This window comes from Xenopus laevis, chromosome 3L, assembly GCF_017654675.1.
Source record: "Xenopus laevis strain J_2021 chromosome 3L, Xenopus_laevis_v10.1, whole genome shotgun sequence".
Classification (NCBI taxonomy): Eukaryota; Metazoa; Chordata; class Amphibia; order Anura; family Pipidae; genus Xenopus; species Xenopus laevis.
Genome location: NC_054375.1, coordinates 58503150 through 58527077, shown reverse-complemented (window position 1 = coordinate 58527077; position 23928 = coordinate 58503150). Strand labels below are relative to the sequence as shown.

Below are 23928 nucleotides of genomic sequence, written 5' to 3'. Positions count from 1 at the left end.
TTTATGTCTTTATTTGGTTTCTGCGCCTTATTAAAGCTGATTCGTATTATGATAAAAATAAATCTAGGCTGCTTTGGGAAAACACCTGCTTCTGTAAAATATCACAGCCATTTAAACCACCATAGCAAACTTTTACAGGTTAAGGATGCTGCTTCTCTGGCAATACAAAGATTTGAACCAGAAGTCAAGACAGCAGCTGTAGAACGGTTCACTCCTCCCCATGGTAGGATTTACCATTATGTTGTACTAGGCTGTTTTTATTATTGCCTTTAGGCAGCAGCAGAATTTTTGTACAGCTCTGTCCCTTAAAAGCAATTATAGAGCCCCCAACCTATGTAGATATTCATGAAAATATTGCAGCACTAAAATACATTATGTCTGTACTGAGGGAAAATCAACACTTCATAAGAGATACACTGGACAATCAAGAAACATTTACAACATTTAAAGACTGGCAAATTTAAAAGGTAAAGCGCCTTTGTCTGTGTTTTCATAAGAGTTTAATTATGAGTTCATCATGTGATATTGCAGCAACAGAATTAATTCTGTTAAGATTAAAAAATGCAATATTTCATGTCCATAGGTTTAAATTGATCTCTACACATGCTGAGATTGCAGTCTAATATCTTAGATGCTTTCCATACACCCAGACAAATCAAACAAATTAATTCTCTTCAACCCTTTAAAAAATGCTCTGCCTTTTCTATCATAGATAATAAATAAAATTGTTATGTTATTATGTGAATAATAAAACATGGCATATAACGTTTTTTTTTCTGAGCCATAAGGTATTTAGCAAGAAATGAAATATTAGTTTTGAACCTATGTATTACTGTTACAGCAGGTCAACAACACAGTGGTGAGGTTGCATTTTCCCAGCAAGAAGGTGCAAAAGCCTTTTAACATAAATCAATGTATTTATTTCTTGGATTCTTTGCAATCTTTTCATAACAAAATTAAGCAAGCAAACATCTGTTAAATCGGTACTGGCTCATAAACCTCATTGTTGAGGATTCTAATAAAGGTGGGAGCTGTTATCCAGAATACTCAGGACCTGGAGGTTTCTGGATAAGGGGTCATTCAATAATTTGGATCTCTATCCTGTTAGGAGCATATTTATTAAGATCAGAGACAAACAACACTGTTGATGCTGCCCACAGCATCCAATCAGCTGTAAGATTTGAACAGTCACCTACAAATTAGAAAACAAAAGCAAAGATCTGATTGGTTACCAGTGATATTTGTTTCCAATGATAATAAATATGCCACGTAGGGGCAGATTTATCAAGGGTCGAATTTCGAGGGTTAAAAAACCCCTCAAATTCGACCCTTGAAGTAAAATTCGAATTCGAAGGATTTTAGCGCAAAAGGTTTGATCGAACGATCGAATAAAAATCGTTCGATCGAACATTAAAATCCTTCGAATCGAACGATTCGAATGATTTTAAGCGATCGATCGAATGATCTTTATTTGATCAAAAAAAACTTGTGCTCTAGAAGGTACCCATAGGCTAACATTGCACTTCGGTAGCTTTAATGTGGCGAAGTATGAAGTCGAATTTTTTTTAAAGAGACAGTACTTCGATTATCGAATGGTCGAATAGTCAAACGATTTTTACTTTGAATCATTCGATTCGATCGAATTTGACCAATTCGATAGTCGAAGTACCCAAAAAAATACTTTGAAATTCAAATATTTTTGCATTCGAAGTATTCACTCGAGCTTAGTAAATCTGCCCCTAAGTGTACTAAAAAATCATTTAAATATGATCTAATCCCAATAGAATTTTTTAGCCTCAAATAAGGATTAATTATATGTGAATTATTTGCCTAAAATAGATTCTATTGGAGATGGCTTCCATGTAATTCAGAGTTTTCTGGATAACGGGTTTCTGGATGATGGATAACATACTGGTAATGTTTTTTTCTTTCTGATAGATAAAAAAAAGTTACTTAAATATCCTCTAATCTACATGTTTTGATTCCAGGGTACATTGTGAAGTCCAATTGTATATGCACACAAATAATTCAGTACTTGGTTAGACAAAGTGTTTTGGCTGCTAATTAGTCTTTTCAAAAACATTTTACTAATACACAACATCACTTACCTTAATAGCATCCTCAATTTTAGTAGGAATGACAAGATCTTTCCATGTACACCAAGATGAAAGCTTTTTCGTAAACAAGACAATGTCATATATACTCTCCGCTTTGGGTAAATGTATAACTTTTGGAATATGAAGACCTTGTGGTTTGGGATAAACTGAGTCCATGTCACATATGTTTTTTAAAAACTCACTAAAGCTGTAAAGAACATAAAAACATCTAAAATAAATAAAGTCAAATATTAAAGGAAAACTATACCCCCAAAATGAATACTTAAGCAACAGATAGTTTATATCAAATTGAATGACATATTAAAGAATCTTACCAAACTGGAATATATATTTACATAAATATTGTCCTTTTACATCTCTTGCCTTGAACCACCATTTCGTGACTCTATCTGTGCTGCCTCAGAGATCACCTGACCAGAAATACTACAACACTAACTGTAACAGGAAGAAGTGAGGAAGCAAAAGGCAGAACTCTGTCTGTTAATTGGTTCATGTGACCTTACATGTGGTTTGTATGTGTACACAGTGAATCTTACGATCTCAGGGGGCGGCCCTTATTTTTTAAAATGGCAATTTTCTATTTATGATTACCCAATGGCACATACTACTAAAAAAGTATATTATTATGATAATGGTTCATTTACATGAAGCAGGGTTTTACATATGAGCTGTTTTACTCAGTATCTTTTAATAGAGACCTACATTGTTTGAGGGTATAGTTTTCCTTTAAGACATTATAGAAAACAATGCATTTTTAATGAAGTAGCTATGGACTGCTCTCACATACTATATAACTGATTTGTATATTGAGTGCATTTATCTAGGTCAAAGGGCTATAAAGTAGTTACAGTACTTGAATGCCTCTGTACAGAAAATACTCAAAAGTTTGATGCTTCTTTTTATGAGGATTGTTACAAGATAACAGGTCTCAGTTACAACCACAGTTTGGGCCAGGCAAATTGTGGGCAATCATTTCATGTATGAAACCTTTTTTTAAGGCCTTGCCCCTAAACTCACTCGCCATGCTTGCATCTATTTACATCATTGGACCTGCCTAGGTATTGTGCAAAAATATGCAAACAACACTTTTCTACCAATGGCCGGACATTTTTGGCAATTTGAGTTTTAATACATCTGATATACATGAAGAAAACAAGCATAACTGCACGTGTTTTAAAAAACATCAGTCGCAGCCTCACAGCTACAACAATGCTGGAATTGGGGGGTGGGAATGCATTATGGGTAAAAAAAACACTGTGAATTGCATCTTTCAAATGGATTTCCAAAACAAGAAAAACATGGAAGTACTGCTTTTTTTTTTACTCAAAAAATAGATTTGTCTACCATTAAGAAAGGAAAAACTGGATTGATAAGCCCAGTGTTTACACACAATGATACACTGTGGTACATGATTCCAAATGCTTTCATTCCATTATGGTGTACTAAAAAGCTAGAAGAAAGAAGCTATAAGATTGTAAGCATACGGTTTACAGCATACCATGCATCAGTGTTTGTAAGTTATAAATTGTAGAAGTGTTGAGTGTTTTGTTGTCTTTCTGATGGATGCAATCTTTCATATGTCATAACTTTCAACTTGGAACACTAAAATGAACCATTATGTCGGCTTTAAAGATTTTTGGTCTCATTTCAGAGCCAGGAAAAACACTTCTCCCCTAGATTTATTCTTCAGGGTGTTTTTGACTTATTGCTTCTCTTTACCTCATAAACATCAATAATAATTCAGTATTACTTCAAAAAGGACAAGATTAATATAATCCTGTTTCTGCAAAACAGACCAATATGTAACTAAATTAACTTAATATCTTTAATGATATTTGCCTTGCAAGCACCATTATTCTTATGATGCAAAATATAGATCCATATAAGAAATCTAGTTTATTTTTGTCACACATATATTTTTCAGTATTTCTGTGTACACCTTAAATGCAAACTTAACGGGAATTTCCTGTTCCTGCTATAACAGTGCCAGCATTTGAAAATATAAAATATTTAGTGAATCTTCCCTGTTTCACTTTGCCAAAAATCTGTGAAACTGCTGAAAAATTTGGAGGGATATTTATGTGTGTTTCCTGAAAAATTCAAGTTTTTTGATGGTAGTTTCACAAAAAACTCAAATTTATGGAATAAACAAAACGTAAAATTTTTCGAGATTTATTATGCTCAGAAGCTGCTAACAGCTCGAATCCAAAAATACTCCAACTAAAACCTGTTGAGGTCATGTAGAATGGCAGAGGTCCCTTGAACCATTTGAAGATGTTTTTTGCCTTCATAATTTTCTGTGGTTTTTTTGGTGGTTTGCTCTTGAAAACTCAATCAATTCAAGGTATTCAAGGTTCTTTAGCCTTTAACTCGATCAATTCGAGGTATTTGAGTTTTTCAACCCCGACTGCATTCAATTAAGTTTTTTACATTTGGGTTTTTTCATAAATAAGCAAACATTTCAGTTATGAGTTTATTCTTGGTAGAACAATCCTCACAAACTTGACTTTTGATAAATAACTTCTTATAGTCTATAAACAACTTTTTTGTCGCAAAATGCTTGAGAGTCTATGGCCGACTTTTTTTCTCAATTCAATTACATTAAAGTCAATCGGTTGAATGTAATATACTTTGTTAGCGCAAAAAACGTTTACAAAGATGCTTGCAAATTTAAGTGGCCATGTTTGTGCCATTTTTGACTGATTAAACTACTTCCTCACAGTTTGCGACCAAATTGGTTTTGCGAACGTTCTCAATGTATGTAATAAAAGTTTGCAATAGCAAATCATTTTTTGCTACAATATATTTAACAAAACTGCAGAGCAGGTGTTTAAGGTTCACAATGCGCAATTAAGATTAACAATGCAATAAAGCCTAATGAAGTATATTACATTGCCATGAATGGCATGGGTGAATTTTAGTCACAAAGTTTTGCTTTTTGCAAATTTTATTACATTTCCCCCAATGGGTGTTTTTTCTCACTCCAAATGCATTGAAGTGAATGTGTGTTTTTGCTTGCATTTTTTTCTTGGCAAAAAAAAAAATCTACAAATGGCAAAATGCCAAATCTATGCATGAAGAAAAAATTTGCTCATCAATAAAAATATATCTAAAATCTTTATTAGGTTACAAAGTTGAAGAATCGAGTAACCCTTAAAGGAGAATTCAACCCTTTAACAAAAAAAAACCCTGTACCCTCCATCCCACGCAGACCCCACTCCCTCCTCCCCCCATCCTAACTGCCCACCAGGGAAATGCCCCATACTTACTTACCCCTCGGCGCAGATTCTGAGTGGGAGATCAGCATGTTGGTGCATGTGCAGTTGGAGCAATTTGCTGGTTTGCGACAACTGCGCATGCGCCGAAACTCATGAAAATTGCAGAAGCGATGGAAAAAGACATGAATACCCGGAAGATGGCTGCATGGAACTCTGATGCCAGAATCTGCATGGAGGGATAAGTATGGAGCATTTCCCCGGGGGGCAGTTAGGCTTGGTGAAGGAGGGAGAGGGGTCTACATGGGGTGGGGGCTAGGGGTTTTTTGTTAAAGGGTTGAATTCTCCTTTAAGCAACACTTTGTTGCATGTCTTCATCGGTTGTCCAAACCTTTTTCACTTTGTTTTCCACCTTATTACATATTCCAATATACTTTTTCCACTACCTGTGCATCACTATCCCAAGATACTGTTAGATTGCACAGATGAAATGTATTGTCCTATTTCATCTATGATCATGCAATTAATTATGTTATTCTGTACAATTGCCATTTTCAATTCTTAACTTTAAACTATTATAAAATGGCATGCCAGACGCCACTGCAAACCATGTAAACAGTTTTGTGGAAAACTGCAAGGGGGTTATTTACTAAGCCCCAAATGCAAAAATCATGAAAAATGTGTGATTTTTTTTTTATAAAATCGGGCTTTTAAAAATTCACGAATTTTTCGGAATTTATCAAACCCTGAGGCTGGAGAACTCTGAATCTGAAATCCCGGCATTTCAGACCTGTTGAGGTTGCATATAAGTCAATGGGAGAAGTTCCAATGATTTTTTTGATGTGCGCTGGGTCTCGTGCCATACCCCGAAGTTTTCAGAGGGTTTCGGGCAAAAATCTGAGATTTTGGGTGAAAACTCCAAAAAAGATTGTGAAAATCGAGTGAAACCTCAGAAAAAATCATGAAAATCTGAGTTTTTACCGCAAAGCAAATTTTCTGGAAAATATAATAAATGTAATGTAATGTCATATTGAGATAATTTCAGACCTTGATAAATAACCCCCTAATAATTCAGTTTTTAAGCATACGTTTTAGCAAAACAAATAGCTGTGCTTTCTTGTTTGCCACATGAAAAACAGCCTAATTTCCCTCCTCTTGCCTGAAAGCAAAACTACTTACCACAGTTTGGAATCGGAGTTAAGAACCCCACCAACTGACCAGATGACAGCAAAGAATCCATAAGCAACCAGCATATTTATAATGTCTTCTTTCTTTCTGTAAGTAACATCATGGAAACTTTTTGCATTTGTCTCTTCTAAATTATCAACCACCACACTCTTATTATCAATTCCTGAATCTGCAGCGCTATAAAGATAAAACTTTTATGAACTTTAAATTCAATGAAATACTGAGCAATATTTTTACATTTTCAATATCTTACGGTCAATAAATGTTCTGCACAAAACAAAATCATTTTAAATATGGCATATGGATACTACAAGCACATAATTAGTTTCCTGTTATTCGTCGCACTCCCTCTGAGACAAATAAAAAACATCTCACTGGGAAACACATTTTAATGATTTACAAAAAAGTTTTTATTTTGACTAAACCAATATTTAACTGCACAGAGAAAAAAAAACTAGTAAAAATTGTAATTTAAGGCTCAACACAGAATAGTGATTGTGAATCAAGATTAGGTGTTCCACAAAGTTGACCAGAATTTTTCCCCTGGTAGGTTTAAGTAATTATTGATAGAACATTGCAAATTAGATAATACTGAACTAACATTACATTGTGCACATTCCATGTGCCAAAACTCCAGCAAATCTTATTAATTAAACAATGAAAAGACTTGAAGAAATAAAGCAACTTGTTGAGGCAAGGAAATAAAGCAAGACTTCTGAATGCATGTAACATGTCAATTAAATATTGTTTTTAACTGTTTCCAGTATGATGTTTAAAATGTTTAGCCAGAGCCAAAAACAGGGAAAAGGAGACTACAAGAAAGAATTAAAAGACAGTTGTGTCCACTTGACAAATGAACACTTCACAACAAGAAGCACAAAAAGCACAAAGCAAATCCTAGAACAGAATTTATTGTGTGTCGCTGAACCTACATAAAGTTTGAAATAACACAAATTTTCCTGACATGTGCAGTAGCTGCAAATTGGTCTTTCCCTTTCCACACAGTGAGAACACAGTGCGAACTATCAGTTAGAGAAGAGGAAATGCCCTTGTGCAGCCAGTGAAATCACACATTGGAATGGCAATGCTGAAAGGCAGACATACAAAAGTTTATATAGTAATCCACAATATGGCGGCATCATTCCCCATCCTTACTCTTATTTCTATTATTTTCTATTTTTAATAAATTTCTTTTAAAAAATAAAAACATTCAATAGGTGAAGGGGGTCAGAATATTAGTGTGCCATGTTTTCCTGACATCATTACAATAAAATGCACTAGCAGTAGTAAAATAATTTGTTACGTCAACCATTAACTATTATCTTGTATTATCTTTACATTTTGTTAACATTTGCTTATGTCCCTAAAAACATTTTTTAACACTAATGTTTAAATTTTTTAAATATTGTTATGCTCTCACCTTAAATTTGCCAGTAAACATTCATAAATCTTCAGCATGCTCATGGTCAAATGCATGCTAGTTGTTTTAATAACGAATTTACACTTCTTCTCAACAAAATCCAAGCAAGCTGGAAGCAGCCACTTGCACATCATCTATAAAAAATACAAAAAAACGCAGCACTTAGATGTGCACTCCATTTGCTCACAAGTAGTGATTTCTCCCATTTCGCTTTGCGAAAAATTCGCAAATTTTTTCGGAAAATTAGCAAAATGCAAATAAAACTGCGACAATTTGATGCACATTAAAGTCAATGGGTGCCTTTAATTGTTGCCAGTTTTAAAAAAAGAATTGTGAATTTATTCACCGGTGGCAAAACGCAGGAATTCACAGTAAATTTGCGCCTGGCTAATAAATTTGCCCATCACCACTCACAAGTGTTGTCAGTTCCTGATTTATTCATGGCATTGCATCTTTCCCCTTTCTCACTGGCTTGGAGATGATATGGAGTTTGACATCATTGGCAAATGCATAAGTCAGCACTTTTTGGATGGGGCTTTCAGGGCTATGCCATCCATTACATCCATATTTTGACCAATTGTTATACGTTCAGCATACCTGCCAGGTGGTTTAAATCCAAAGGGCTGATTTATGAATGTTCAAATTTTGACTTTTTACAACAACTGAGTTACAACATTCAAATTCAAATTATAGTTTCAAAAACTAAAAATTTAGGGATTTCTTAAGTACCAATAACTCTAAAAGCTACAATTTAAAAATTTTAGTTTTTTTTTTAATTTTGAGTTTTTCAAAATGTACTAATTATTTTGAGAGTTGGTAAACCAATTGAAAATCATGAGTAGAATACAAATTCCTATCACTCACCACTCTATACATCTCTCACAGAAATAGTTTATTCACATTATACTTTAGTATAGTATAGTACAAGTGTTCCAGTGTTTACATAAACTGCACCTATGATGTATTTAAATATTATGTATATAAAATCAAAAATAAAATGGAAAAAATTAATAGTTCTGCCCTTTTAAATGCACAGCACATAAACAATTGAAATAATTTGCAAATATTTGTATTTATGGAGAAATTTAAAAACATATCCTTATAAAACATGCAATGTAGTTTTGCTTATAATCGCATTTAATATTCTTTTTCCTCTCTACATTAATGTGAGCAATAACAGATCCTAAAAATAAAACTAAATCATCTTACACTTCCCATAGGAACAATGTTCTCTTTCTCTTCTAGTTAGTTCGAATGGTATATTACTAATAAAATTAATAATGTTGAGAAAAAGAAAATGAGTTCCTTCTATTTACCAAATCACAGTACAATATAAAACAGAAGTACTATAGATCCCACTTCAGGCATTTTTTAGCTCATCTAATTGTACAGAGACATCTATATATATATTATACATTAATGCATAATGACAAAAACAAAAATTCTTGCACCATATGTTAGGAAAAAATTATTGCAGGTTTCAACTTGACAATTATTTAGATATTGAATGATACATGGAGACAAGTTTAGATAAAATAACAGCATGGTGAAAAGTATTAGAACTGGTGTTAATGTAATAATCTTCTGCTTCAGTAGCATATGGCAACTTATTTTTAAACAATTATACTGCATTCCATCTGCATAGTGTAAAGTACAACAAGGAAGTAGGCAAAGCATCAAAAATCTGTGTTCCCAGCTGGTCAGAAGTACAAGATGAATGAATAACCAAGCATAGGCAAAATCTACCCCAAAATGTACATCAAATCATAAACTACATTTTAACATACACAAGAAATAGTCAAACTTAAAGACAAAAATAAATACAAATAACCACTTATTTATTGCAACATTTGATTCATAAACTAGAATTAACAAACATTGGTAAACTGTTAAACAATATCCAATATTTGGATCTTTACAAGAGAAAATAATAAAAAACAATCGAGCTCATGGTTCGATTAGAGAATCTACTTGTACTCATGAGGGATTTTCTTCAGACAACATAGGAATGTTAAAATATATTAAGCCAAGATGTGTTTATTTCCATGCAGAATAATATTATATATTTTCCATTCCTCTCGCAAAAAGAAGGAATAGGATACTTACACCTGTAATAACTTTAACAACATATGCATATTTGATTACATGGTTCATACTGAGCCCTAATTATACCCCATTGCAATTTCCTTTACTAATGCGGTTCAATATTTGGTCTGTTCTTGTTTAATGTTGATGTTTAGGGTTTTAAGGACCATAGCAGGATGACGTTCCACAATGGAGGTCTGGTATATATATATATATATATATATATATATATATATATATATATATATATATATATATATATATATATATATATATATCACTAAAATGCTTTCCTGGGAAATGATTTAATAATACTCCAGGCTAAACTCACTAGTCAAGCTTGGAGCCTTTAAGGATGCCATCAGGTGGATGCCCATTCCAGCTCTGTGTGAGCCCCCGGGTGAGTCTGCCTGGGGGTCTGCATGGGGAGGGTGGAGAAAAGGAAACGGATCCAGTGTGCCTCTTATTGTGATACAGGTTTTTAGTGTGCCTTTTTTTTGTGGGAGCAAGTACCTTGTCCATCGGGAAAGGTATTTGGGCAGTAGCGTGACCTGGGGCCAATTGTGTTCTTCTGGGAAAAGGGACTGAGACTCTTTGTCTACAAAGGAGTTTGCCTGGCAGGGAGGTGCCAGGACTGGACTGTCACAGGTTCCCCAGGGTAGTGGGTCATGCTATGTGAATGCATTGTCACGAATCGGCACCCAGAATCCAGAACCAATGCTAATCACCCTGGTCTCGGCTCTTGCTTCCGCCTTTAACAGCCGCTTTTCACCTTGGGAGGAGCCCTCGGCTAATCGGATGCCGCCAGGTTTTATCAAGAGAGGAGCCAAGCGAAGGTTCTGGATGAGCAGTGGGGCATGATTGTAAAGCAAAGTCTTTGGGCAGAAGGTCACAGTACAAGGATTAGATGAATCGTAGTCAAACAGGCCAGGTCGGTGCAGGCGGAATTCTAGCATAGTCAGACAGGAAAGGGTCAAAGCCGGGAGGTCAATCAGAAGAGTCAAATAGGCATAGGTTGGATTACAGAAGTTAGAATGGTCAGTTACCAGGCAGGAGTCAGGATCACAGAAGTAAGAGTAGTCAGGCAGGCAGGGGTCAAAACAGGTATCAGATAATCATGTTAGAATAGGTAAAGCACCAGGAACTCACAAAGAATGAACCTGTAACGGGCAATGATCATAGTTCTAAAGCCCCTTTAATACTTTTGAATTTGGCGCCACTGTGTGCTGACATCACACGTCAGTGCCAATTTGCCTATAAATAAAGGAGCTGCGCGCGCATTAAGGAACCAGCACAGCAGAAGGAAGGCAGCGTGACGGGCGTCCCTGCCAAGAGAGAGCGCTAAGCCGCCAGGGTGAGTACCCCCCACATGCATATTGGTACTATAACTATTTACTTTGCCTTTAATCTGCACTTTCTTTATTATAAAGTTGATATTGTTATACAGCAAAGTGTGTGTTGAATGTTTTCCTACTGGGGCCACCCTCAGGTGTATTCCTGGATCCCATTAGGTGGAGGCACTGCCAAGAGAGGAACTTCCCAGTACCCTTTCACCTTGCAAAGGGGACTCAGGACCTGAATTGGTAAGATGGTACAACCTTGGCACCAGAGGTGTCACCAAGAGGGTGTTACAAGAGGTTATTTGGGTAAAAGTTACTTTCTTTTAAAAGTGAATTCCAATGAACCCAACAAAGCTTTGGTCACGGCTTATACTGTAACAATTTTCCTGTAAGAAACCGTACACTGATGAGTTTTAATGAAAAATACTAACCTGATAGGGATGTGATTCACCTTGCATTTAAATCCCATTGTATAAACATTAGTCTATAGGCAAATATTTGAGGTTTTTTAGCTTCATTATAAAAAGTCTGGAAATATCCAAATATCAGTAAATGTTAGACCTAAAACCAAATTCTAATCCAAATTTTTACATTGGACCCCCTGCCCATTGCTTTGTGCCCCACAAAAAGCCCAGCCCTATACTGTTTGGTACCCATTATGTGTACTAGAGATTGCTTTTTTGTAATGTTTGCATAATATCTATAGGCTGAATTCAGAAATACTTTTAGGAAGAACAAAAGGTGGTACTTTTTAAATTGCGGCATTCACAGAATACACCACACAGCAATATACAGTATCTAACATTACTCATAGGGTATATATATATATATATATATGAGCCCTTTTATTGTCTATTAAGGTTATACATTGTAGAATATATAAAATATCAAAGTTTTATTTTACTATTAACTGTGCAGTGATATATCATTAAGTGTTTATGCCCATTTCCTGATTTCAGGGCTATGATTTTAATATAATTGTTGCATGGTTTTTTCGTTTGCAAAATAAATAATAAAATACATGGATGAATGACTGCCTCATGATATTTAGCTATGGGCTTTATAAGGCAAATTAATTTTAATGACTATTTTCAAGGTCTGGAAAATATGTATACTGCTTTCCCAATTATCAGTTGAGAAGCAAATTTAAAAATAAGCAGAGAATATGAAGCTATAATCAAGTTTTAGAAATGATTTGACATTCATCTAGTTTTATTCGATATTTACACTTTTGCCGTGTTAATCAAAAATTGGGAACTAAATTATCAAGGCAGATCTGTGTTTGGGTTTAGATTTTGATTTTTAATTATATCAACATTGCAAATGATTTCGGTTCAAGCATTTTAGTTAGGGAATAATTTATTTCTTCATACAATTGAATTATTTGGAATGCACATAGCAATCAATTGAAATTCAAAGTAAATCTACTCAAAGCAACACTAAAAGCTGTACTTACAATAAAAATGCTAATAAGGTGCAAAGCTATCAGTTTTTGAGTTTGAGGAGAAAAAAAACAAAACTTGCATGTTTTTTCCATGACTATTTTTTTTTATTCTAGAGCACTAGCATTTTTTAAGAAAAAGCTCAGACATGAAGAGTTTTGTGTCACAGAAAAGTCACCCACAAATGAAAATCAAATTGCTCCATTTATTTTTAGTGAGGCTGAAGGTCTCTAGACTTGGAAATAAAATAAAATCAAATTGATTGAAATCTTCAAACCTAATTGACTTCTACAGAAACTCAGCAGCTTTTACTTGATGACTCTTTTTGTCCACAAAATATTTGAGTATATTCCCCCTCAGATATTTGTAATTAACATAGTTGTGAAATTTGATACATAAAACATTGCCCCTTCCAATCATTTCATTCTCTTTGGTAGTTAAGTTACTACGTAATGCAATGGAGATTACTGGGACCTGGGGTTTCCCAGATAAAGGATCTTTCTATAATTTTTAAAACCATACTTTGACATTATATATAGACCCAATAAGACTGGATTGTCTCCAATTAGGGTTTATTCTTAGCTGGTATCAAGTACAAGGTTCTGTTTTACTATTACAGGAAAAAAGAAAATCATTTTTAAACAGTTTAATTATTTATTTAAAATTGAGTCTATAGTAGACGGCCTTCCCATAATTTGGGAGCTTTCTGAATAACAGGTTTCCAGATCAAAGATCCCATACTTGTACTTGTTGAAGTTACACACAGGAACAATGAAAAGTAATAATGGCTTACATATTTATATTAGGAGCAGGCGTGTTTGCAGTAAACTTGGCATTTAATAGAAATGTAAAAGTTAGAGTAGTACTTTAAATAAATATATTTTTTATATTATTCATAGCAAAAGCAAAGAAATTATATAATAGCACATTCTAAAAATGCACTTGTTCTAAAGAGCTGTTTTGCTTTTGCTAGACCTGCTGACCCTCAGTCAACTCCTGACCACACACAGTCATTCCACAGTCAACAGTGCCTTCCAATGTGTGCCACTTAATGCCAGTGATGTCACTATAACCAGGTATTGATGTAAGTGTTCAAAGTAGCTCACCATGTAACTCAGCAGTGATGTCACTTTTACCTAAAACTTATCATAAGGGCAGATACCAAGTTATTACTAAAATTATAAGCCTGAATGCTCAAGAAAGTTGACCATTCACACAGCTGAAAATGAGGGCTTTTCTACAAAAAACCTGCAGATACCTCTGGATACCTAACCTTGTTAGCCCCTATGTTCATAAATTAGATCCTACTATATCAGTAACATCAAAACTACTATTCCCCAGCATCAACTAATAGAACCATTTGCTGAAATAGAATGTTTGATAACATAGAGAAATCCACTGAAAAAATTTTTTGTGCAGTATATCCAGTTCTTTAAAAACAACTTCAAGTGATACATACTTACATACGGTACTTAAAATGAGCCTTCTGCAAACATATGGAATTCAGGTAGAGACTGTAATATCTACAAATTGAAGTTGCTAATTATCATTATCCAGTTCCATGATGAGGGTTACATTTGCAAAATATAATTGTTTTCTTCTGTTAACGAGGCCACAATACTTGCTTATCATTTGTTTTCAAATATAAAATATTTAATGTAGTAATTAAAGGTGAATGTAGAGTGGAGAACATTTAACTTAATCTTTATAACACTTGGGGGCATATTTATCAAGGGTCGAATTTCAAATGTCAAAATTCGAATTAGGTCCTTTTCGATCAAATAGGTCCATATTCGGCCGAATTCAAATCGTACGAATTGAAGTAATAGCGCATTCGATCTAATTAGATTCAAAGTTTTTCCCAAAAAAAACTTAGACTATTCAAAGTCCACCAATTGACTCCAAATGGGTTTTAGGAGGTCTCCCATAGACTAAAACAGCAATTCGTCAGGTTTTAGATGGCGAATGGTCGAAGTCGAATTTTTAAAGAGACAGTACATGATAAATTTCAATATTCTAATTTTCGATTTTTTTTTCAAATTTGAAATGAATTTGGACTATTCCCTAATTGAAGTACACAAAAAATAGCTTGAAATTAGAATTTTTTTCATCCAAAAATTCACGTCGACCGTTGATAATCTGCCCCTTGATAAAAGGCACATGTTGAACATGTCTAGGAAGCAGGAAACTGTTTATAATATTGTACTAAATGATCATGTTCCCTCATGACTTTATGACTACCACAAATCCTACCTGTATAATTTGTTTTTGCTCAGCAGAAAGCTTGATTGGCAGACTCACAAGCCACGATTCAGTTAATGGTTCCCATCCTAAGTCTTTGGCTTCCATGTAGATCATTCCACACCTACAAAACAAACGATTTTTACTTTTATCAAACCAAAGTAAGCTTAAAAATTCTCATATTTAAAAAACGATATGGCAATTGCACACTTACTGCTACTTAAGACATGTCATTTTCATGCACATGTTCATGCTGGGTGGGAGGACCCATAAAAAGGGAGTAATCATGATCGGAATGAATTTCAGAATTTTCCTCCTGACAAAGGCTTGTGCTGAAACATTGGGGTAATCCTAATTTGCCCAGAGGTGTCTGCTTTCTGGTAGCTTTATTTCTAATTGCTGGGTGGTATGCATACAAATGTATGCACTTATGAAAAAGTTGCTTTATTGTATTGCTGTAAATATCTAGGAAAACAGTTTTGATAATAAAAATCTACCATTTTTTGTGTATTTACTTAACTTGATGTGCAGAGTAATTGTATAATGTGGTATATAGTTCCACCTAAGAATTTAGGACATTAGTACTGTATATCCTCCAGCACCTTACTTGTTAAAAAAAATTTTTGTGGCACACAAGTCTCTGTTGCTGAGTGCTCTCCATTGATTGTATTTATTTGTGTATAAAATTTTGGCCCACAGGAAATTAGACATGCATGGCATGACAAGCTGAAGTAAATTGGCCTCTAAGCTATTATAGTACTTTGAAATAAATATAAAGTAGATACCCTTTTTGACTTAATGATGGCAATATTATTATGGTAACATTATCAATATAATTGTTGAGGAAAGAACATTTACAAAAGTCACATCTTTCACAAAAGGAATTGACCCACCTATTATAACATTTTTCATTTTAAACCAGGGCTTTCATTTCCACCAATATTAGCATTAGCAGTGCCGGGCCAACCAGGGCAGGCGCCCCAGGCAGCCTGGCCCGGTAAAGCGCCCAATACTCGAGTGCGCATGTGCGAAAAAATTCGAGTGCGCATGCGCACTTCCGTTTTTTTGCGCATGCGCACTAGTATTTTTCGTGCATGCGCACTCGCGCAAACGCACACACGCATAAGCCAGCCAGAACAGGGACCGGACTAGGGGGATAGCAGAGGCAGAGAAGGTGCGTGCCTGTCGCCCCTCCAGCTTTGCGCCCTAGGCACGTGCCTTCTCTGCCTACCCCTAGTTCCGGCCCTGAGCATTAGCTAAGCAAAAAAAGAATCAGTCTGCATCATGGGTAAAAGGATCTGGATCATTAGTATACAGGCTCTTTGGATGTATAACACTTTTACTGGTCCTGCATTCAGTCAGATTCCACAAACCTCAGTCTATGAAAGCACACATCTATGAAAGCACAATCATCAGCTTTTGGTCTCTATTTGGAACAGCCCCAAAATTTGAGATCCGATCATTCACACAGTAATTCTTGTAAATTATCGAAAAATAGTAATTGTACCACTTTCACTCTTTACAATAGTTTCATTGTTCAATAGTTCAAATTTTAATAAAATCTTCTTTAAGAAATAAAAAAATAGAAAACACAATGTATAAACTTGTTGAAAGCCCTTGTACTCTGTATAATCGTTTTTCGAATAGCAGTGATAAGCTAATAAATCAGCTAAGCAATCTGTTTTTTTCAGCAATAATTGGGGGTTATATTAGTTTGTTTCAAAACAAAATAACCAATAAAATGTAAAGAGTTTATGTTTACTGTTTTTCAAATGTGTTTTTGCATAAAGTAAGCTTATTACTACATATTATTATAGAAAAACATATTCTCTCGGATACAGATTTTTCATATTATATTAAGGTGATATTGGCCCTTAGGGATACTTCACAGAATACTTTAACTTAAAAAATATAGTAAGCGAGACTTTATACAAATCACAGAAATTAAAAAGAGAATAGAAAAAGAAGTAAACAGCTTTAAACTGTGAAAACATAGCAGTTTAAAAGTTATGTTGAAAGGGCAGTATAGGTACAGTGTTCAGCAAAATAGAACAAGAAAAGCAATCTAACAAGTACTCTGTAGTAGAAGCTGAAGAGTCAACGTGTAAAGGGGAACTATGGGGAAAAGAGAATCCTTTTAATTAAGTCTATTTTGACATTGTCATTTCATTCTGAAACTTTTTCCCCTAAGTGCTCTTGTCATTTCTAATCCTGAGTTTTTCAGCCGAGTACCTTTTATCCAGCCAAGGAATGCAACTATGTGCAAATTTTGTTGAAAAACCTTCAGTTTAATTAAATATCTAAAGTACCATTTACTTGTTTCATGCTTCCAACTCCCAATTTGATTTTGTATCCCAGGATAAAACTACAGGGTGTCTTTTCACTCTCTGTATATAATTAAAAATTATATAACTAATTAATTAATATATAATTAAAAAACAGACTTTCTTGTGCTCAATCGGGTAATCTTTCCAGAGCTCATGCTTCTGTACTTAAAACTTTAAAGGCAATGTCAGCACATTGGCATAACTACTTGCATATGAGATATATAATTCCTGTTTCTTTTCATTCTGCAGATCAACAACTACTCCAGGAAGAGTTGGTTACACAATCACTTAAATATGAAAAATTCTGTTAATCCATCAACAAATCACTATATAACTAAATCTACTTGTTGCTCCCACTGAAAAGCATATGCTTGAGTGCAATAAAAAGTCAGAATAAAAATAGTATGACAAGGTCTGCTAGTCAAAAGATGAATGAATGTAAGTAGTGACGTTCTCTGTAGCCTTGTATGGTTCATCCAGCTCATAAGAACAGTTATTCTTTCTTCTGCAAAAAAGCCTATCTGAATATTCAGAACTTTAACATTACACATTTATTCATTTACTACCTCCTGCTTCCAAACTTTTCATGGTCAGTACCTTTTTTTTTTTTTTTTAAAAAAAAAAATCCTAAATAAAGTGCATAAGCACAAAGTAAATCTAGGTTTAATTAAGAGAATATACATTTTAAAGATATTGGGGGTTATGTAATAAAATTGGATACATATTCAAGAGAGATTTCTGTCCCTGATGGACTGGTTATTTTGACTGACTGGAATTTATAGGGATGTGGCATGATAAAGCATTTTTTTATGCTTCATTGTAACCAATCTTTAATTATCATTCACACAAAGAAAAAAATGTACATTTAGGCGGTTATTTATTTAAGGTTGAGTTTATGAGGTTTGCGAGGTTTTTTTCTACCTCGAAACTCACAATTTAAACAAACTCAAATGTTTGTTTATTTATGAAAAAAGCCGAATGTAAAAATCTTGAGTGAATGCAAACTCTAATATCTCAAATTTATCAAGTTTATATGCTAAAAAACCTTGAATACCTCAAATTTATCGAGGGGCACCAACACTGCAGTTTAGTAAATAACAGCAATCAACAGCTCCTGACAAAAGATTTTTCTTTTCATCATGACATACATTTTTATACCTTGATCAAAACATCATTAACATTTTTGATTATGCATGTAAATCAGTCTTATTGGTCATTTAATAATTTTTCTCATAATCTCATTTAATTGGAGTTAATCATTAAGCATTTGTTAGGCTTTTATGCATTCGTTTGCCTAGCACATAAACTCTCCTTTTCGTATCTGATTTATTGTCTCAATATTTATCAAAGAGTGAAGTTAGAGGTCGCCACAATCCTCTAGAGTGAAATTTCACCACTCTCCATTCATTTCTATGGGGTTTTTAAAAGCGTATTCATCAATGGGTGAAAGTTCATCCTTTGATAAATACAGTACGCCTTTTAAAATCCAATAGAAATGAATGGAGAGAGGGGGAATTTCACTCCACCTCAGACTGAGGTGATCTCTAAATTCACTCTTTGATAAATATACCCTTATACTTGTTACTAAATTCTGGGGACTTTCCATTTTCCAAGTATTACAATTTCAGTTCCTATAACATTTAGTACACTATCAAGCAAGTAACTGCAGCAAGAATTTCTAAGTGTAATCCCTTAACGGCCAGCCTTGTCAGTTTGACCTGAGTTTGAGGCCTATTATCTAGTTTCGCCTTAACAATAGGTATCCAAAATCATACTCAATGTGTGCAAATCCTCTGTTTGACTTTCTTAGCACTTTTAATGTCCTTATATGTATCCTATTACCTTTCCAAATGAATATTTTGAATGTACCAGTATCTAGAGATCATGGACCAGATATAGCCCCAACATGCCCAAGATCTCCATAGACCTCTTTGTATGTTTTATGGTAATCGGTTTCCCAAGGATGTGACATAGTGGCAACTTTGCCACTATACCTCATTTTGACCAGCATATTGTGAAATATATTTAAAGGTTGAAGGTGACCTTTCATGCCAAAATGTATCTGCTGGTTATAACAGAAGACAGCTACAGTAGGTAAACAAACTGTTTAAAAAATACAAAAGACAAAAAATGGGACCCTCCACTTATACAGGTATGGCAATGAATTTTTCTTCTTGAGACAAATTGAAAAATTTGTTTCAGATTGGTATTGTTTTTTACTTCCTCTGGTAAAATTAAATATAAGCCAGGTATAAGCAATGGTAATCACCAGTCAGGAAGTTCCCTGAAATTTTATGTAGCGCATTGTTATTCACCTGGGACTCTATTCACAATTTGCAGATTAGAAATGCTATAGTATTATTACAAAATAGTGTCTTACTGTACCTGCTCACTGTGGCAGGAGAAGCCTGTTCAAGATCCAAAACTTCAAATATCATATTCTGTTGTGGACTCATCTGTATAATTTCCCCACTCATAAGGCAAAGCTGTTCAAAAAAACAAGATAAACAAGCAAATACTGAACCTATAGTCTTAATACATACAGCAAACTAAATAGAAAAAAAATTGTATTGGGCTTGATTGATATTTTGATTAAAAAAAAAACACAGACAAGCAACAAGTTATCACCAAACAATTGAAAAATATTTGGCTTACATTTTATACTGGCGGCTTCTGTCCATTCTGAATTTTCCCTTAAGTATTTGAGGTTATTTATTATGGTGTGTTTTTGAATCACATGTCTGCAAATATATTATCAAGGAGTCCTCCAAAGGCAAAGCAACTGTTAAATAAGGGGGTATATCCTAACACAGAACTATCCAACAAACACAAAGTAGTGCTACACACACACTCTCACCGCTCTTTGCGGTGCCGTCTGTGACCCTGTCTGCCCAGGTCTGATTCACGTACAAAAAAAAAACTTCAGCAGCACTCTGATTATGGTGAAAAAATTGTTGCTTTATTCGTGCCTCAAGCTAAGCCTAATAAAGCAACAATTTTTTCACAATAATCGGAGTCTCTTCTACTCTTAGTCCGTTTGCTCCAGCGGGGAGCATAGGGCCTCAACGACACTCCTCCAACGAACTCGGTTCGCAGCGGTCTTCTTCAGCTGAGCCCATGTCCATCCGGCTGACTTCTTTTCAGCCTCCATGCACCTCCTCCATGTCTGTCTTGGCCGGCCAACTTTTCTTTTCCCTTGTGGGTTCCACTCAAGGGCTTGCCTTGTGATGTTGTCAGAACTTTTTCTGAGGGTGTGGCCTATCCAGCCCCACTTTCTTCTTCTGATTTCTCGGTCGATGGAGATCTGTTTTGATCTTTTCCATAGGCTGATGTTGGAAGTTTTCTCTGGCCATCTGATGTGTAGGATGTGTCGTAGGCAGCGGTTGATGAAGGTTTGGAGCTTACTTGTGTTCGTCATGGTCAGTCTCCAGGTTTCCGAACCATAAAGCAAGACTGCTTTCACATTGGTGTTAAAAATAATAATCGGAGTGCTGCTGAAGTATTTCCTAACACAGAACTATGGGATACATTCAGTTTTGAGCCCAATCCATGCCTGCTGTAATGCATACCAAGTATGCAGTAAGTTTTAGCTGTAGGTATCAACGCTCAGTTGTCTGATCAGTAACCCTTTGGATTGTAACTCACTTTGCTATATTTATAATACAATCCCTTCAGCCCCCAAAGCCCTAACTATTAAAAACAATTCAACTAAAGCATCTTCAACAGAGCACATTTTTTAATCTCAGTAAGGAACGGGTACTAGTACACTGTATAATAAATAATTCTGCAAATACATTGATATCAATTAGTTATTTATACCTTCTTGTTGTCATCAAGAACAGTGTTCATGTTTTCCACCCATACTGCATCAACTGGTCCATCAAATATGCACCATTTCCTTCCTTTTGTTAGGCTTGTGGCATGGTTTCGGAAAACATTTGCTAAAACACCTGTAAAAAATACTTTAATGTTTAGAAGTATGTTGGTTAATTAAAACAATTTCATCCAGCTGTCAGAACCATTGCCACATAAAGCACACTTGCACTTTCAGATACAACAATATGATTATACACTGATACAAAACGAGGTGTCCAATGAACACAAATAAACTCTACAGGTTAATATGTGAGGATTCAGAAAGATACATGAGGCACAGATAGTGGATACTAGACAACAGAAACAGAACAGAATCTCACATACATTTGATTTAAGGACAATGCCATAAATATAGTCACTGGAACTTAATTAAACCCTTTAAGAATATATGAATTTGAGCCATAATAGTAAGCTCTGTTGTCATCTATTCTATAGCCTGCCAACCATTAAATAACATTATAATTACCAAATGGTCTCAGTTAAATGTCATATAATAAATTTACCTCTCACACAGAACTGATTTATAATGGAAATATCTGGAATGGTGAATATTTGCTCTCAGTGGTTTCAGCTTTGTATTGTATAATACAGTACTTGTCTCCACCCATAAACTCCAATATAATCTCATTTCTGAAAGCTAGTGTAGGGTAAGGCCTAGTATACATAGAGATTAATTTGAGTTCATTGGGAGAGAGAAGGGACAGTCTGTAAATAGAGGTCTCCATAATAATAAAAACATTTTATTATAGCCCATAAAGTGGAATAACAGAACTATGGCATCACATTTTTTTCACATTCTAAGGACAATTACTCTGTACAAATGTAGGTGCCGTTATGTTTATATCACATAGAAGAGGTGTTTCTGTCCCTTACATTTTTTAGAATATATTTTATCTTACGTTTATCAAGAAGAACAGTAAATGCTACATGCAGATTGGTTGTTAAAGGTTGCAAGAACTGCAGAAATATTGTCCTTAGATGCTACTGTTTCCTTTATAGATGTCTCTGTCCACCTTGACAGACAATACTTGTACTTCTGTCCCTGAGGATACAAATGTATCCGGATAGAATTAAAAGACAAACAAAAGAATTTTGCTTATATAGAGTCTATATTTTTCTTCAAAGAAGGTTTGATTTTTGTGCTTATAAATGTCTAATTAATAGCACTTTCAAATACACCCTATGTTGACAACATCTCAATAACAAATCAGACTTGGCTTGCAATGAATATTATCTATAATTTGTCAGAAACTTTTCATTTTCTTCTTATCCTTGACTTCCCCTTCACCCTTTACCAAGCCTTCTTTTTCCTATTTGTTATACTATTTTATAGCATCTTAAAATAATGCAGAATTACATTTCAGAATAAGCTCAGCACTTCTCAAAGCGACATTTAAATTTCATTATTTTTGACAGTGGAATTATAGGAACTCAGGAACAAAAATGTGCTCTTTTATTACATCACTCTGGCCTGAAGCCTTTGAGTTTATCAGAAGAGCAAGATATGCCTTGCCTCTCCATGATAAGGGTTATCAGTTTCCTGCAAATAAAAACAGATATGTAGCAGCCTAGGCATTTGCCAGATACTCATGAATACTGGAACACTTTCCATTTAATTCCCTTTGTTTCTATTCTACTAAGCATGCATATCAAAGAATAGATTGAGCAATTACTATTTGATATTTTCTATCATTAACACTTAAAACAATAGCTATCATAGGCTCCTTTGTTTTATGGAGACACAGGTTCACACCAATGCACACATAAATAGAAAAAGGAATGGATAAATCTTTTTGTGTGGGCTTTCAAATTATTCTGAATGAAGATATGGCTCGACAAGTAAAAATAATTAAAGATGCAGTCAGTACAAATAAATCTGTTTTGTTTTTTTGGATGAAATCGAGCAAACTGACATTTCATAAATAAATACAACAGGATTTTGACTGTGCAGCAAGTAATTCCTAAGAGGTATTTCTTGTGGCTGTGATTCAATAGTATAATGTGCAACACTAAAACAAAGTGGGTAGAACTTTTTTATAAGAAGATATGTGTGAGCAATGGCATGAATTATGACAAAGGAGAGATTACAATGCAAAAACATCTATTTAGCAATGTTCTCCTATAGTTATACTTATTTGTAATGTATGTATCCAAAATCCACTCCCCTCTCTAAGATGGTGTTTTAGTATCCCATTTCTGTTCTATCATATCTTTTCATAAAATTAAGAATTTCTTAGAACTTCGATAACTGTTTATTAATAAGGTCTTTGGGCAGAAGATGGAAGAATGAATATACTGTGTGTACTGTTAAACCAATTGTAACTATCATTAGGATTTAATTTTATAAAATTCTTTATCATTCTCCATGGCTGCCTTGATGAGCACAAATGCAGTTGTATTTTGATATTTTGATAGTTTTACCATTCACAGAATCTTTTTATCCTATGTCCAGTCAGTGCATGCTAGAATTTGGCTTACATATGTGCAGAACTATTTTTGCAGTCTAATGGTTTCTATGAAAGTTAAACACATAAACTAGTGTTTTGTAAGTAAAAGTATGTGAATTAATGGACAACTAAACAAACAACAGGATGCAGTCCAACTATATGACGTTCATGGTCATTCAAAAATTGTCTGAACATGCAAATGATCAAGCACCTCACCCCCCCAAGTTTGC

The 23928-nt window shown here is 34.5% G+C and overlaps 1 protein-coding gene across 4 annotated transcripts in view; it reads right to left on the bottom strand.

Moving 5' to 3' along the window:
• LOC108711038 (dynein heavy chain 3, axonemal) overlaps positions 1 to 23928 on the bottom strand; it is a 555753-nt gene that overhangs the window by 226689 nt on the left and 305136 nt on the right. For all 4 annotated transcript variants that reach the window (XM_018252361.2, XM_041586281.1, XM_041586280.1 and 1 more), the window contains exons 35-40: positions 21195 to 21325; positions 19761 to 19861; positions 15061 to 15172; positions 7941 to 8074; positions 6512 to 6697; positions 2109 to 2304 (exon numbers count right to left, since the gene is read on the bottom strand). In XM_018252361.2, the coding sequence (XP_018107850.1) occupies positions 2109 to 2304; positions 6512 to 6697; positions 7941 to 8074; positions 15061 to 15172; positions 19761 to 19861; positions 21195 to 21325 (860 nt within the window). The remainder of the gene's footprint in view (positions 1 to 2108; positions 2305 to 6511; positions 6698 to 7940; positions 8075 to 15060; positions 15173 to 19760; positions 19862 to 21194; positions 21326 to 23928) is intronic.